The following is a 17,097-nucleotide window of genomic DNA, read 5'->3' on the forward strand; positions in this document are numbered from 1 at the left end:
CCCCTCCCCCCGTTTGTACCAAATGAAGCCGCAGCTGGTAGTTTTGGGCCCGTGCTGACTGCCGCCATTGAGGCTGAATGTGGGAGGCCGGCAGGGATTGTGAATGTGAAGCCCTGACGTCATAATGGAATGGGTGAGAGTGTGGCGTCACAATGGAAGCGGATGAGTGTGATGTCACAGTGGAATGGGTGAGTGTGTGACGTCACAATGGGTGAGGTCTCCAGATGAGTTGAGACTGGGGTGGACTCGGGTGATGGCACTGACATGTGGCCTGGTGGCACAGTGGTTAGCACAGCTGCCTAACAGTGCCAGGGACCCAGGTGGAATTCTGGCCTCGGGGCACTATGAGGAGTTTGCACATTTTCCTTGTGGCTGTGTGGGTTTTCTCCAGGTGCTCCAGTTTCCTCCCATAGTCCAAAGATGTGCAGGTTAGATGTGCAGGCTAAATTAACCCTTGGCATCAACAGGATTAACAAGGTAAATACATAGGATAAATGGGGATGATAGGGCTTGGATGGGATTGTTGTCAGTGCAGGCTCGATGGGCCAAATGGCCTCCTCACACTAGGTTTTCAATGAATGAAGATGGAAACAGGCAGTCTTGATGATATGTGGCTGGGAGCTCCTCCTGGAGTGAAATATTTCACCAGGATTGTGAACAGCCTAGTTCAGCCTCAGACAGTTGCCAGGAAGAGGGATAGAGTTACTGGTGACGAAGTGGAGTTTGTGATGGGGACTGAACACAATGGGTTCAGTCTTCCCAGTACTGAAAGAAATTTCTGTTCGTTAATACTGGCTATCAGACAAGTCAAGACATGAGTTGGAGGGGAACTTGGAGTTGATGATGTTCACATCTACCTGCTATCTTGATCCTTTGAGATGATGGAAGTTGAGGGTTTGGGAGATTCTGTCAGTGTTCTCATTGAGTTGTAGATGTATAAAATCCCTCTCCTTCATCCCCGATCTCTCTTATTTCTCTGTCTTTTTCCATAGTGCCCAGACTGGATGGCAGGTTCCCTTCCCTGAAGGACATAAGGAAATCAATTGGGTTTTTTGACAATCCAGCAGTTTTCATAGTCACCTTTTCCCAGTGCCGTCCCCACAAATTACCAGATTCTTTCAGCTCAATTTCACAACTTGCCGTTGTGTTTTTGTGGGTTCACTCTCAGTTCCTTTTTCTATTTTAAATCAATTTCACAGGGTATTAGAAGAGGAGGTTTTGCAGTTTGGAAACTGAAACCAAGCTTGGTATCAGTTATGGAGCCAGCCAATTTATTGCAATCTGAATATCAATGTGTTTTGAACATGGAAGAAAATAGCACCATTCACAGTGGAGAGAAACTATACACGTGTTCTGTGTGTGGACAAGACTTCAGCCAATCATCTGACCTTTTGGAACACAATTGCAGTCACAACAGAGAGAAACTGTTGTGGAAATGTGGGGACTGTGAGAAGGGATTCAAATCCCCATCCTTGCTGGAAATTCATCTACGTAGTCACACTGGGGAGAGGCCATTCACCTGCTCCCAGTGTGGGAAAGGATTCACTCAGTCATCCAGTTTACATATTCACCAGAGGGCTCACACTGAGGAGAGGCCATTCACCTGCTCTGTGTGTGGGAAGGCATTCAATCGGTCATTCAGCCTAGCCTTGCACAAGCGAACTCACACGGGGGAGAAACCGTTCACCTGCTCTGTGTGTGGGAAGGGATTCAATCAGTCATCAAACCTAGCAAAGCACCAGCGAATTCACAGTGAGGAGAGACCATTCACCTGCTCTGTGTGTGGGAAGGGCTTCAAAGCATCATCCATGCTAACAAAACACCACCGCGTTCACAATGGGGAGAGGCCATTCAGCTGTTCTCAATGTGGGAGGAGATTCGCGCTCTCAGCCAACCTGCTGACACACCAGCGAATTCACACTGGGGAGAGACCGTTCATTTGCTTCCAGTGTGGGAAAGGATTCACTCAGTCATCCAGTTTACATATACACCAGAGGACCCACACTGGGGAGAGACCATTCACCTGTTCTGTGTGTGGGAAGGCATTCAGTCAGTCATCTAACCTAACATTACACCAGCAAGTTCACACTGGGGAAAAGCCATTCACTTGCTCCCAGTGTGGGAAGGGATTTGCTCGCTCATCCAATCTCCTGATACACCTGCGAGTTCACACTGGGGAGAGGCCGTTAACTTGCTCCCAATGTGGGAAGCGATTCACTGACTCATCTCACCTACTGGCACACCAGCGAACTCACACCGGGGAGAGGCCTTTCATCTGCTCCCAGTGTGGGAAGGGATTTGCACACTCAGGCAATCTGTGGACACACCAGCGAGTTCACACTGGGGAGAAACCGTTCATCTGTTCCCAGTGTGGGAAGGGATTTAGTCAATCATCCAACCTAGCAATACACCAACGGATTCACACTGGGGAGAGGATGTTCACTTGTTCCCAATGTGGGAAGGGCTTTGCTCACTCACACACACTGCAGGCTCACCAACGAGTTCACAGTGGAGAGAAGCCATTCACTTGCTCTGTGTGTGGAAAGGGATTCAGTCTGTCATCAAATCTATTGAAACACCAGCGAATTCACAAGGAACTATTGTGATTGAATTTTGCTGTGAATCATATTCAGACTGAACCATGTCCATTTGGGTCTGGTTCTGCTGAACTGAAAAGTGACTCCAGCCCTGCTATCGGTGTTAATATAGTTCGTCTGAGAATGGGAGAATTTGGGATCAGGAAACTCAAACAAAACCTCAGATCAGGATTGGATGGAGCCACACAATTTATCGTAAGCTAAACAGTGGAGAATTCTGAACCTGGAAGGAAACAGCACCATTCACAACCACAGTCACAATAGGGAGAAACCGTGGAAATGTGGAGACTCTGAGGAGAGACTCAGTTACTTGTCAGAGCTAGAAACTCAACAGTGCACTCACACTGGGGGGAGGCCATTCATCCGCTCTGAGTGTGGGAAGGGATTCACTCAGTCTTCTGACTACACACCAGTGAGTTCAGAAACCATTCAACTGCCCTGAGTCAGAAGAGATTCAGTCGGCCATCCACACTGCTGAGTCACCAGTGAGTTTACAACTAACCACAGTGATTAGATTTATCTGTTAATCACATCAAGGACTGAGCTGTGTTCAGTGTAAGTGAACCGGCAAATGAGGTTGAGGGACAGGTCAATAGAGGTGCAGTGGCAGATATTGAAAGGGATGTTTCAGAAAACCCAGAACAGATACAGATTCCAATGAGAAAGAAAAATTCCAAGGGGAGGATCCACCATCGTGGTTCATTAGAAAAGTTAAAGATAGTATAAAACTTAAAGAAAAAAGCAAAGAATTGCACAAAGATGGGTGGCAGGTCAGAAAACTAGACAGAATATAAACAGCAAAGAATGATAAAAAGATTAATAAGGAGAGAAGAATTCGCGTACGAGAGAAGGCCAGTTAGAAATATAAAGATAGATAGTAAATGTTTCTCTGGATATTTAAATAAAAAAGAGTTAACAAAGTGAATGTTGGTCCAGGAGAAAGTGATTCTGGGGAATTAATAACAGAAAGTAAGGAGATGGAAGATGAATTCAACAGGCATTCTGCATCAGTCTTCACTATAGTTTAATACTCTATCCGATAGTATCGAGGATAGAAGTTATATCCTATCAGGGTGTGGAAGGGAGGGAGAAACTCAGGAAAACTGCTGTCACTTATGAAGTGGTACAGAGCAAATAGTTGGAACTGTGGGCTGACAAATCCTGGGCCTTGATGTACTCCATTCTAGGCTCTTAAAAGAAGTAGCTCGTAAACTAGAAGCAAAGTACTGTGGATACTGATAATCTTAATTGAAAACAGAAAATGCTGGAAAGACTCAGCAGGTCTGGCAGCATCTGTGGAGGGAGAAACAGAGTTGATGTTTTGAGGCCATGTGGCTGTTCTTCAGCTGAAGATGGGTAGAAATGGCTGGTGAGATCGTTGATGCATTGTTTTTAATTTTCCAAAATTCTCTGGTTTTGGTGGAAGTTCCATTAGATTGGAAAGTAGCAAATGTAACTCCTTTATTCAAAAGAGAGAGGCAAAAAGCAGGAAACTACAGAACAGTTAACATGTCATAGGAAAAATGTTAGAAGTTATTATTAAATATGTTACAGCATGGTGGTGAGAAAAAAATCAGGCTATGAAGGAGAGTCAACACGGTTTTGAGAAAGGGAAATCATATTCAATCTATTTTTTCAGTTCTTTGAAGGATTCACATGTGCTGTGGATAAAGGGGAACCAGAGGTGCATAAAGGTGAATGTACTGAGATTTCCAGAATGCATTTGTAAGCTACCACATCAAAGGTTATTGCAGAAAATGAAAACTCCTCATGGGGCGGGGTGGAATGGTAACATATTGACACAGAAAGAAGATTGGTTCGTTAATAGGAAATGGTTGGCATAAATAGGTCTTTTTTCTAGTTGGCTGTATGTGATGAGTGGTGTGCCACAGGGATCAATGCTGGGACCTCAACCTTTTTACCATTTGTCTCAATGACTCCGATAAAGGAATTGAAGATATGGTTGTTAAATTTGCTGATGATATAAAGCTAGCTGGAAAAGTAAGTAATGAAATGGATGTAAGGAGGCTATAAAGGGACATAGGTTAAGCGAGTGGGCAAAGAACCAGTAAATATAATATAAATGTGGACAAATGTGAAATTGTCCATTTTGGTAGGAAGAATAAAAACAAAGTATATCATCAAAACAGTGAGGGACTCAGAGGGATCTATGTGTATTTGTGCATGAATCACAAAAGGCAGGTCCAGCAAGTAATCAGGAAAGTTAACAATGTTATTGTTTATTGTGAAAAGAATTAGTTACAAAAGAAGGGACGTTATTCATCAGTTATACAGAACACTGGTGTGACCACAGTTGGAGTATTATTCATCTCCTTAAGGATGTAAATGTGTAAGAAGCAGCTCAGAGAAGGTCCACTGCACTAATACCTAGGATAGATGGCAAAAGTGTTAAAAATCATTCAATGCAGCAAAGTTCCTGAGAAACTGCTCGAGCTGCAAGATACAGCTGCAAAAACAATCAACATGGGGCCTTTGATGGACCATAGGAGGGCTGTAACCACAACATCACTGCTTTCAGATAACAGCCCAGGACTGCAGTGTTTGACAGAAATCATAAGTCACCACTCAGGTTGCCAAACAGTCAAGGACCACATTCATGTGTTTATTGATAATGTAACTCTGTACATGTGCCCTGTTGACTGAATATTGTAATTCGGCAAGCGTAGGGCTGCTGTCATTGGTAAAACACTATTGTGGAAAACAAATGAAGTAATCAGAACTATTATTTGGGATTGGATATTGAGTACCTTTGAATAAGTTCACAACTTTGATTTGTGTGTATTTGATTTGACTTATAGTTGATGTTAAAGATATAGTTGCTGTTGTACTCCTTTGCTCTGGGAGCCTGTATGTCACGTGTGGAAACAGATTTCCCCTGCTATTAGATTAAATAAAGGCCAATTTTAAACTTTGAAAATATTTGTCTGGATTCTCGGGGGAGTGAAGAATGGGACAGTTAGTGAAGTTCCCTAACAAAGGGTATGGAGAAAAGGCAGGAGAATGGCAATAAGCCATAATGTTCATTTGGAGGGCCAGTGTAAACACGATAGGTCAAATGGTCTCCTGCACCATGATTCTGTGAAATTCAGGTCCTGGTGGATCGAGTGACCCTGTCAGATTTTGATCTGATGTTTGGTTTTAATTTTCTGTTATTAAATCCTTCCCTTCTAATTTAAAAAAAGGAGTTGACGGTGTCAGTGTCACTGTCAATGCAGAATAGAAATTCAAAACAGATAACGGATATAGTTTCTCTGGAACACTCTTCCCCCTCGTTTCCCCAAACTTATAGTTCAATCAAACTAAAAGACCAAAATCAACAACAAAGTCCCAACAGAATCTCCCTTTTCAGGGCCACCTGGCACACACAAGACCACAGAAAATCAATCAGTGTGACCCCCGCCTTCCTCTTCAGGCCCTCTTATCCTGGATCCACAGATTAATGTTTTAACCAGGGTCTAGAGCAGATCCAGGAGAACATCCTCCTACTCACCCACCCCTCCACACTTTACAGCCTTCTGAACTCAACATTCAGTCCAACAGTTTCAGAGAGTAAACTCTCAGCCCATTCTGTATCTTTATCTTTGATTGTTTCATTTTTCTTTCTTTCAGTCAACAGCCCCCCGCCCTCGCCCTCCAGACACAGCTTTTGTTTCTTTTCTCACTCCATCTCCATTCTGTCTGGCTCTGGGGGATTTACTTTTCTCTCATTAAATCTCTTCTGTCTTCCACCCTATCACAGACCTTCCTTTAGTCCATGTCACACTCCCCCCTTTCTCCAAACCTCCTATGTCTTATGATCTTATGCTCATTCACACAAGGGTGATGTCATTCACCTGCTCCATTTGTGAGAAGGGAGTTGCCCTTTCAACCTGTTGAGATACCAGTGAACTCACACAGGGGATTAGTAGTTTGAGTGTGGGAAGAGATTCATTCAGTCATCCAACCTGGTTAGACACCAGTGAGATCACAAGTGACTATAGAGATTGGCTTCTACAGTCATTACTGCTGGTTTTTTAAAGTTTATTTATTAGTGTCACAAGTAGGTTTACATTAACACTGTAATGAAGTTACTTAGAAAATCCCCTAGTCACCCCACTCCAATGCCTGTTCGGATACACTGAATTTGGGAGAATTTAACATGGCCAATGCACCTAACCAGCATATTTTTCAGAATGTGGGAGGAAACCAAAGCACCCACAGGAAACTTACGCAGACACGGGGAGAATGTGCTGACTCCACAAGACAGTGGCCCAAGCCAGGAATCGCACCTGAGTCCCTGACACTGTGAGGCCGCAGTGCTAGCCACCGTGTCACCATGCCACCCAGTTAGACGGAACCAATGTTCATTCTGAGAGTCAGGTTTTGTTTCTGACAATAATAACCATCCTAACTCGACTGGACAGTATGAAACTAATCAAATTTTTTTCAAAATTATTCTTCTTGATTTTTTTTGGAAAGTTATTACATTACTTCTGCTGTGAAATGAGAACCCCCACAACTTGCCTGGACTTGCAAAATCTCAGTAACTGTCCCGGCTGGAGACAATTCACATCTCCTTAACCTGTGCTTAACCCTCTCTCCACTCACATTGTCTGTACCTATAAAGACTTGTTCACCCGTAAAGACTCGCATTCCAACCATTATCTTGTAAATTGAGTCTGCGTCTATGTATGTCCTGTTTCTGAACACAACTCTTCACTCACCTGAAGGAGGAACACTCCAAAAACTTGGTAGGAAGAATAAAAACAAAGTATATCATCAAAACAGTGAGGGACTCAGAGGGATCTATGTGTATTTGTGCATGAATCACAAAAGGCAGGTCCAGCAAGTAATCAGGAAAGTTAACAATGTTATTGTTTATTGTGAAAAGAATTAGTTACAAAAGAAGGGACGTTATTCATCAGTTATACAGAACACTGGTGTGACCACAGTTGGAGTATTATTCATCTCCTTAAGGATGTAAATGTGTAAGAAGCAGCTCAGAGAAGGTCCACTACCAAATAAATCTGAAGAACTTTAACCTGGTATTGCGAGACGTCTTATTGTGCTTACCCCAGTCCAACGCCAGCATCTCCACATCACGATTGAACCCAGCCAGAATGAGCACCATCAAGGAAGGAGTGAGAGGGGAAAAGCTTAAATATCTGTGTGATCCACAGCAGAATTTCCAGAAATGGAGCACAGCAGATCACCAATTCACAATATTTTGTTAATTTATCTCAAATGTTGACAATTTTAATTTGTATTCACTCTTTGAGATTTAAGTGGTGCCATTATCACCCAGCATTCGCTGCGGGTGTGAAAGTGCCCGATTCACTCCACAGGTGGCCAGTACGCATGCGCGATGCTGCCTCTGGAGCATGCGCAGTGTCACTTCCCTCGGAGCCCTTCGAGGGCGGAGACGGTTTTTTTCAGCGGGTGAGAGTCAGTGGGACGGAGGGAGGAATGGAGCCGGGAGCCGGGGTGGGGAGGCAGCAGAGGCTTCATAAACACCCGCTGTAGGCCGCAAGGTCCGAATAAGAGCCTGCGGGTTCCGGGTTTGCAGCTGCGGGGATTTTATCCGGGATCCGGCCCCGTGCCGTGGCCGCCATCTTTGTTCAGCGCGGAGCAGAGCGCATGCGCGGTCAGTGGGCGGAGCTAAAGCAGACAATGCTGGAAAATCTCTGCAGGTCTGACAGCTTCTGTGGGGAGAGAATAGAGGCAATGTTTCCAGTCTGGATGACCCTATGTCAGAACTAAGGGTAAAGCGAATCAGAAAAAAATTATACTATGGGGTGGAATGGGTTGAAGGGAATGTAAATGAGGATAAAGATGGCTGAGAAGTTGCTAAAAGTCAGAGAATTATAGAACCCTACAGTGCAGAAGGTGGCCATTTGGCCCATCGAGTCTACACCAATCACAATCCCACCAGGCCCTATCCCCATAACCTCATGCATTTATGAAGCTAGCCTCCCCCGACACGAAAGGGCAATTTAGCATGGCCAATCCATCTAACCTGCACATCTGGGGACTGTGGGAGAAAACCTGAGCACCTGGAGGAAACCCACACAGCCATGGGAGAACGTGCAAACTCCACTCAGACAGTGACCCAAGCTAGGAATTGAACCCAGCTCCCTGGCGCTGTGAGAGCAGTGCTGCCCATGGTGGCACAGTGGTTAGCAGTGTCCATTCAGAGATCAGAATGTTTTGAATCGCAGAACAGAGGTATAGATGGTTAAGGCAGTTGGCTTGGAGGGGGGATGCACAGAAAGGAGAGTGGAAAAATGGAAGAGAGAAAGAAGAGTGATTTAAGTGGATGAAAAAAAAGAAACAAAATTAAGTAAAGCTAATGGAAATTCGGTGAGGAGGAGAGAGTTCATGCTCTAAAGTTGTTCACTCAATGTTCAGTTCAGAAGGCTGTAAAGTGCCCATTCGGAAGATGAGGTACTGTCCTTTTGGTTTGCTTTGGGGTTCAATTGAACATTGCAAAAGGCTAAGGATGGATGTGTGGACGGGAAGTCAGGGTGGTGTGTTCATGTGGCAAGCATCTTTGTCTTAGAGCTTTACTTTTAAATGACCTCCTGTTCTAAATTCACCGTTGAGGAGAAACATCCTTTCAGGACTTATTTTGTCAAGCACCCAGATAATTTTATATGCTTCAATAAGTTCATCTCTCATTTCTGTAAAATTCATTGATTATAGATACACCCTGTCCAAACTTTCTTCATAAAACAAACCCATTTGTGTCTCGAATCAGCTTAATGCACCTTGTCTGAACTACTTCCAATTTAAACATATTGATCTTAAATAATCTTACATTAGGAAATAGGAGGAGAGAATATTCCCTGTTTCTATCCTGGACTGAATGATGGATTTTGGAAACTCCTTTTCCAGGGGTTTAGAAGGGGAGGATTTACACAGCAACCTCAAACAAAGAAAAATGTTTATCTCATAATTTCAAACCACAGTTGACACATGACTCTTGTAATCTGCTTTTAAAGGGAGTGAGAAGATTTAGAGACTGCAATTTTTCTCTGACTCCAGTGCTTTTGACATCTTTCCAGCTGCAGGCTCCAGCAGCAAGTTTAAATTTGAAAATAGTGAAATTGTTCCAGAAGTGAGTATTATTGAACACTCATTTACAGTTCAGAGTTTTTAGTGCTGTGCTCTGTTATCTGTGCGAGATTCCATGGCTCTGGGGCTGGTGTGATTCACCAGCAAGTTCACACTGGGGAAAGGCTGATCACCTGCACTGTGTGTGTGGAGGGTTCAGTCGGTCATTCCACCTGCTGACACATCAGTGAGTTCACGTTGGTGAGGGGCCATTTATCTGTTCTGACTATGGGAAGGGATTCACTCAGTCATTCCACCTGCTGAGACATTAGCAAGTTCACAAGTGATGACAGGGGTTGAATTCTGCTGTTATTGCTGCTGTTAATCACGTCTAGGATTGAACCATGTTCATTCATCCAAGTCATCGGTGCAGACTTGATACATTTCCTGCACTGCAAGCGTTCTACGGATTCTTAAAATTCTGTATGAATTGAACATAATTTCACTATTTCTGATTTCTGTACATCTGGAGATAAATTCCACTCCTATGTGAGCATTTTGATTGATTTGCTGACCCGCAATGATGTTTTAAATTCATTATTCACTTTAAACCAGTGAGGAAAGAATGTTCCACAGCAACTAGGATTTTCTCAATTTCTGAGCTGTACTGACTGTGATGACATTTGTAAACTCCTTTTACAGGATATTAAAAGGGGAGGATTTGCCATCCGAAATCTCAAACAAAACTTCACATCAAGCTCTGATGGAGTCATTCATTACGATGGGGAAACCATCAGAGTGACAGGAAAAGCACTGAGACACCCACACCATGGGAAAACCATGGAAATGTGGGGATTGTGGAAAGGGATTCAGATTCCCATCTGGGCTGGAAACACATCGACGCCGTCACACTGGGGAGAAACCGTTCACCTGCTCCAATTGTGGGAAAGGATTCGCAGATTCCTCCACCCTACTGGCACACCAGCGAGTTCACACTGGGGAGAAACCGTTCACCTGCTCCAATTGTGGGAAAGGATTCAATCAGTCTTCCAACTTGCTGAAACACCAGCGAGTTCACACTGGGGAGAGACTGTTCACCTGTTCCAGTTGTGGGAAGGGATTCACTCAGTCCTCCCATCTGCTGACACACCAGCTCGTTCACACTGGGGAGAGACCGTTCACCTGCTCCGTGTGCGGGAAAGGATTCGGAGATTCCTCCAGCCTGCTGAGACACAAAAGAGTTCACACTGGGGAGAGACCATTCGTCTGCTCCAATTGTGGGAAGGGATTCTCTCGGTCATCCACTCTGCTGACACACCAGCGAGTTCACACTGGGGAGAGACCATTTACCTGTTCCAATTGTGGGAAGGGATTCACCCAGTTAGCCACCCTGCTGACACATCAGCGAGTTCACACTGGGGAGAAGCCATTCACCTGCTCTGTGTGTGGAAAGGGGTTCATTCGGTTGTTCCACCTGCTGAGACACCAGCGAGTTCACACTGGGGAGAGGCCATTTACCTGCTCAGAGTGTGAGAAGGGATTCAGTGATTTATCTGCGCTGCAGACACACCAGCGAGTTCACACTGGAGAGAGACCATTTACCTGTTCTGACTGTGGGAAGGGATTCACTCGGACATCCACGCTACTGATACACCAGCGAGTTCACACTGGGGAGAGACCATTCACCTGCTCTAACTGTGGGAAGGGATTCACTCAGTCATCCACCCTGCTGTCACATCAGCGAATCCACACTGGAGAGAAGCCATTTACCTGCTCTGTGTGTGGGAAGGGATTCACTCAGTTATCCACCTTGTTGAAACATCAACCAGTTCACAAGTGATGACAGGAGTTGGATTCTGCTGTTATTGCTGCTGTTAATCATATCCAGGACTGAAGCATGTTCATTCTGACAGTTGGTGAAGTGGGAGGGCAGAGGGTTTCTTGCTGTTGGACTGGCCGGTCCCCCAATTTTCATTCCAGTGGCTGATTCCCTTTGAGCGATGGCACATTTCCATGGAAATGATCCACGAAAGCAGCTGTCAGATGAGACTGAGATGAGGAAAACATTCTTAATGCAAAGGACAGTGAACGTGGGGAATTCTCTATCACAGAAGGCTGCGGAATTCAAATCACTGAATATATTCAAGGAAGAGATAGTTTTTGTTTTAGATTGTAATGGCTTCAGGTGGTATGGGGAGGATGTAGCATTGAGATAGAGGATCAGCCATGATCATATTGAATGGTGGAGAGACTCAAATGGCCTGCCCTTAGTTTCTATATAGTACATTAACTTTATACTGGATCGTAAATAATCTTTTTCCTACCACTGCAGGTCATAGAAGAATCATAGAATCCCTACAGTGCAGAAGGAGGCCACTGGGCCCATTGAGTCTGCACCAACCACAATCCCACCCAGGCCCTACTCCCATATCCCTCCATAGTTACCCACTAATCCCTCTAACCTACACATCTCAGGACGCTACGGGGCAATTCTGTAGCATGTCCAATCAACCTGACCCGCAAATCTTTGGATTGTGGGAGGAAACCGGAGCACCCAGAGGAAACCCACGCAGACAAGAGGAGAATGTGCAAACTCCACACAAACAGGTGTGCTGTCTTTTATCCATCCTCATTCGGAGTGCGGAGTTGGTCGCACTCTGAACAATTTTTTCCAATTTATATTCTCTGGAATTTAGAAGAATGAGGGAAGATCAAATTAAGGTATACAAGATTATAAAAGGTGTGGATGAAGTAGATGTGGAGCAGATACTTTCTCTTGTGGGGCATTCTAGGATGAGAGGTCATAGTCTAAGGATAAGGGATAGCAAATTTAAGATAGAGTTGAGGCAAAGCCATTTCTCCCAAAGGGCTGTGAATCTGTGGAATTCACTACCCCAAGGTGCGGTGGATGCTGGGATAGTGAGTAAATTTTAAGGAGGAGTTAGACAGATTTTTAATTGGTAATGGGTTATGGGGAGAAAGCAGGAAAATGAGGATGAGGAGCATATCAGCCATGATCAAATGGCAGAGAAAACGCGACAGGCCGAATGGCCTAATTCTGCTCCTATATCTTACAAACTTATGAACACAGTTTTAAGATTTTGGAAAGAGAGACAGGGAAAATGAGGACTTCTTTTAAAAAGTAAATGGTAATGAGCTGGAACTCAACTCTTAAACTCAAAGGCTGATAATATCCAGACCCTGATGAATGGAGTTTGCCCTGAATGTTGAGGCCTCCCCTCCCACTTACTGCCCCTAACGCTGCCTCTGCTTAACCACCTCCTTCCCGCCTGAAGGTGAAACTAACAAGTGTCTGTCCCTGGACATGAGCCGCACTGCACGTGCCCCATGTCACAATGCCCGGGGGCTGATTGATGGCAGATTCGAACCAATAGGAAGAGAACCGAGGGGGAGCGGCTCATCCTCCAACCAATCAGAGTGAATGAGGGGTGGGGTCTTAAGTGGTGCCCAGAGCTTTATAAATATTCAGAATAACTTCCCTGTTTATATGTCAATATCACACTTTATGAAGCTCGGGGTCAAATTTGCTTTGCTGACTACTCTCTTAGTATGTCTTGTAGATATAAAAAATCCCTCTCCTTCACCTCTTTCTCTCACCTCCCATAGAGGCCAGTTGGGTTTTTGTGACAGTCAAGCAGTTTTCGTGGTCATTTTTTCCTAGTGCCAGCTTCACAAATTACCAGATTCGTTCAGCTCAATTTCACAACCTGCCTTTGTGTTTTGTGGCTTCTCTCTCATTCCCTTTTTTCTGTTTTAAATCAATTTCACAGGGGTATTGGAAGTTGAAGATTTACAGTTGGGAAATTTGAACATCACCTCAGGATCTGAGAGTCACCCAATTCATCAGAACTTCAGTATCATCAGAATTTGAACATGGAAAGTAAAAGCACTGTTCAGAGTGGGGAGAAACCGTACACGTGTTCTGAGTGTGGGCAAGGCTACAGCCGATCATCTGGCCTGTTGAGACACAAGCACGTTCACACTGGAAAGAGACCCTATAAATGTGGGGACTGTGGGAAGGGATTCAGTTACCCATTTGAACTGAAAGCTCATGGGCGAAATCACACTGGGGAACGACAGTTCACCTGTCCCGTGTGTGGGAAGGGATTCACTCAGTCATCCAGTCTGGTGACACATCAGCGAATTCACACTGGGGAGAAGCCGTTCATCTGCTCTGACTGTGGAAAGCGATTCACTCATTCATACAACCTGCTGAACCACCGGAGAGTTCACACCGGGGAGAGGCCATTCCTCTGCTCTGACTGTGGGATGGGATTCACTCACTCATCGAACCTACTGGCACATGAGCGAGTTCACACTGGGGAGAAACCATTCACCTGCCCCGAGTGTGGGAAAGGATTCACTCGGTTAGCCAACCTGCGGAAACACCAGCGCAGTCACACTGATAAGAAATGTGTTTGAAGGCTCAACTCCAGGAAGTGCCGTGGAAGATTGGAGGGACCGATGTCCCGTCAATGTGTTCACACTGATAAGAGACTATTCAGATGCTCTCGCTGTAGGACTGAGTTCAGACAATCATCTCAACTCACTGTAAACCAGCACACTGATGCTGGGGAGAGGCTGTTCACTGCTCAGTGTGTAGGAAGGGATTTATCTGTTTACCCAACCTATTAACATACCTGAGAGTTCACATGTAATTACTGAGATTGGATTCTTCTGTTAATAACATCCAGGACTGAACTATGTTCTTTGGGTCTGTTTCTGATGTTAATGAGTTCCATTTCAGATAGAGATTAATATTCTGGATAAAGGACAAATAAATCAGCTTTGTGTTAAACATAGTGTGACAAGTCCTTTTATTGTCACCAACATAAGTTAGTTCCTTTTGAAATTCTCTCCCTCCCCCGTTTCCTCCAACAAGAGTGAGGAGCTCATGGAGCTTCTTTGTCACTAAGATTGAGACAATCTGATCAGCTGCCTCTGCTGATTCGTTCCCTTCCATTGGGCCAAACTGTCTCTAAAATCTCCTTCTTCCCTGAGCCTTGAACTTGCCTCTTTCTTTAGTTTTTCTCCTATCTCCTCTCATCCCCTCCAGAGCTCACCTTCTCCGTGAGACTCACCCTCTGCTCCCTTCACTCTATTCTCACTAAGTTGCTGACCATCACCTTCCCCGTGTGAGCTGATTGTTTTAATTGTTCCCTTGCCTCATGTCCTGTTACTTCTCAATAAAACGGAATTCCTGGAAACATACTGCAGCTCCTTCTCTGGAGATCCTGTGTCTGTTGACAATTGTACCAGTGGTTAACAGGTTTCTGAAATTTTACTGTCTTGATATTTTAATGCAGACTTTTCAAATTTGTTTAAAATGGCTTTATTTTAAATTAATAACACCAGCCTTACTGATACTAGACTATCACACAAACACATTAAATCATAAGAGAATAATTACTACAGTCATTTTCAGACTGGAAACTTATCGGTCAGGAACAGATCCCAGTTTTACACCAATCTCTGATTTGACAGCATGATTCCAGCATTCACCATTGTTCTTCCTGACTCTAAAGGAGCCTCTGTTCCATGTCTAGGAGCTCTGAAACATGTGTGAAGTCACAAGGTGCTGGAGTGGTGGTATTTCTGATATTCCCTCCTCAAGTTTCTCGATCATATCTGTCCCTCACTCTGTTGTATCATTGTTCCAGAGGTTAACAGACTCCTGTGAACTCCTCCACCTGATATACTAATAAAGACTTTTATAAATTATTTTGAATGGGTTTATTTCAAATTAGTAACACCAGCCTTAAAGTCACTGATTCAGTACAAATCATCAATGGGTACTGAGTACATCCGGGCCTCAGACAGGGGTTTCTGAGTCAATTCTGTGCAATGGAATGTCTTATCAGTGTTGTCATGGTGAGCTGTCTGCAGTAAAGAGCCTGTTTGAGTCTCTAACTCAGACTAAACCGCTCCTCCCCCAATGCACAAAACATTAGACCCCCATATCTCAAATTATAAAGAGTTTAGATACGGAAATCATTCAAGCTGGAGGGTGTGTTTGAAAAAATCATCCTACATTTCATAAAATAAATTTCTCAACAACGGTTTAGCTGCTGTTTGAGAATTGAGTCAGGTTTTGGGGATCTGACACCAGGAAGGCCATGGCACATGGTGCAGAACAGATTCACTACAGCTCAGAAAGGAGCCATTCTGCCATTGGTGTCACTGCCAGCTCTTTGGAAGAGCAATCCATTAATCCCACTCATCTGCTGTTTCCCCACAGCTGCAGAAATACTTTCCCTTCAAACATTTCTCCAACTCTCTTTTGAAAGTTATTGTTGAACCTGCTCCCAGAAGCTTTCGGGCAGCAGACTCCGTCGCTGAAATGAAATGTTTTCTTCTAACTTAGTCCCAATTTCATTTTCCCATGAAGAGAAATTGGGAATCTTTTCATTCGAACAAGGCAGGATGAGAGGAAATGTGAGCAAGGCGTTCAAAACTGGATCAAGACCATCATCCAAAACACTACAGATACTCTTTCTCCTTCAGAATGTGTTTGATGTCAACCATTGAGAAATACCGGAATCCATTAATAAGGAGGTGCCCTGCCTTAATCTCCTTCATAACTGATTTGAGAATTTTTCCAATGACCGATGTTAACCTAACTGGCCCAAGTTTCCTGCTTTCTGTCTCCCCCCTTTCTTGAATAGAGCAGTCAAATTCTCTATTTTCCAATCTGACTGAATCTTTCCAGAATCCAGAGTATTTTGGAAAATTAAAACCATTGCAATGACTATTTCAGCAGCCACTTACAGTAACACCCAAGAATACAGTAACACCCATTTATATAGATGATCTGGAGGAGGGAACCGAGTGTAGGGTGTCGAAATTTGCTGATGACACCAAGATTGGGGGAAAGGCAAATTGTGCGGAGGGTGTGGAGAGTCTGCAGAAGGATCTAGATAGGCTGGGCGAATGGGCCAGGAAATGGCAAATGGAATTTAATGTTGGCAAGTGTGAGGTGGTCCACTTTGGTAGGAAGAATGGTAGGAAGGACTATTACTTACGTGGCGAAAAACTGCAGCAGGCGACGGTGCAGAGGGACCTCGGGGTCCTTGTGCATGAGTCGCAAAAACCCAGCCTGCAGGTGCAGCAGGTGGTCAGGAAGGCGAATGGGATGCTGGCCTTCATAGCGAGGGGGATTGAATATAAAAGTAGGGAGGTCTTGCTGCAGCTGTATAGGGCATTGGTGAGGCCGCAGCTGGAGTACTGTGTGCAGTTTTGGGCGCCGCACCTGCGCAAGGATATTTTGGCCTTGGAGGGAGTGCAGAGGAGGTTTACTAGGCTGATACCGGAGTTGAGGGGGTTGAGCTATGAGGAGAGGCTGAATAAACTAGGCTTGTACTCGTTAGAGTTTAGAAGAATGAGGGGAGATCTCATTGAGACGTATAAGATGATGAATGGGATGGAT

General features: G+C 44.5%; 1 protein-coding gene across 1 annotated transcript; it reads left to right on the plus strand.

Moving 5' to 3' along the window:
* Window positions 1–1,211: 1,211 nt before the first annotated feature.
* Window positions 1,212–15,390, plus strand: LOC145335631 (uncharacterized). The gene is made up of 5 exons (XM_080181435.1): window positions 1,212–2,602; window positions 7,903–8,036; window positions 10,469–11,486; window positions 13,333–13,358; window positions 13,501–15,390. Exons 1-5 carry the CDS (start codon window positions 1,257–1,259, stop codon window positions 14,091–14,093), a joined length of 3,117 nt encoding a protein of 1,038 aa, XP_080037561.1. The 5' UTR covers window positions 1,212–1,256; the 3' UTR covers window positions 14,094–15,390.
* Window positions 15,391–17,097: the final 1,707 nt, after the last annotated feature.

Source organism: Carcharhinus amblyrhynchos, unplaced genomic scaffold (genome assembly GCF_965287045.1).
Source record: "Carcharhinus amblyrhynchos unplaced genomic scaffold, sCarAmb.v2.hapA scaffold_39, whole genome shotgun sequence".
Lineage (NCBI taxonomy): Eukaryota > Metazoa > Chordata > Chondrichthyes > Carcharhiniformes > Carcharhinidae > Carcharhinus > Carcharhinus amblyrhynchos.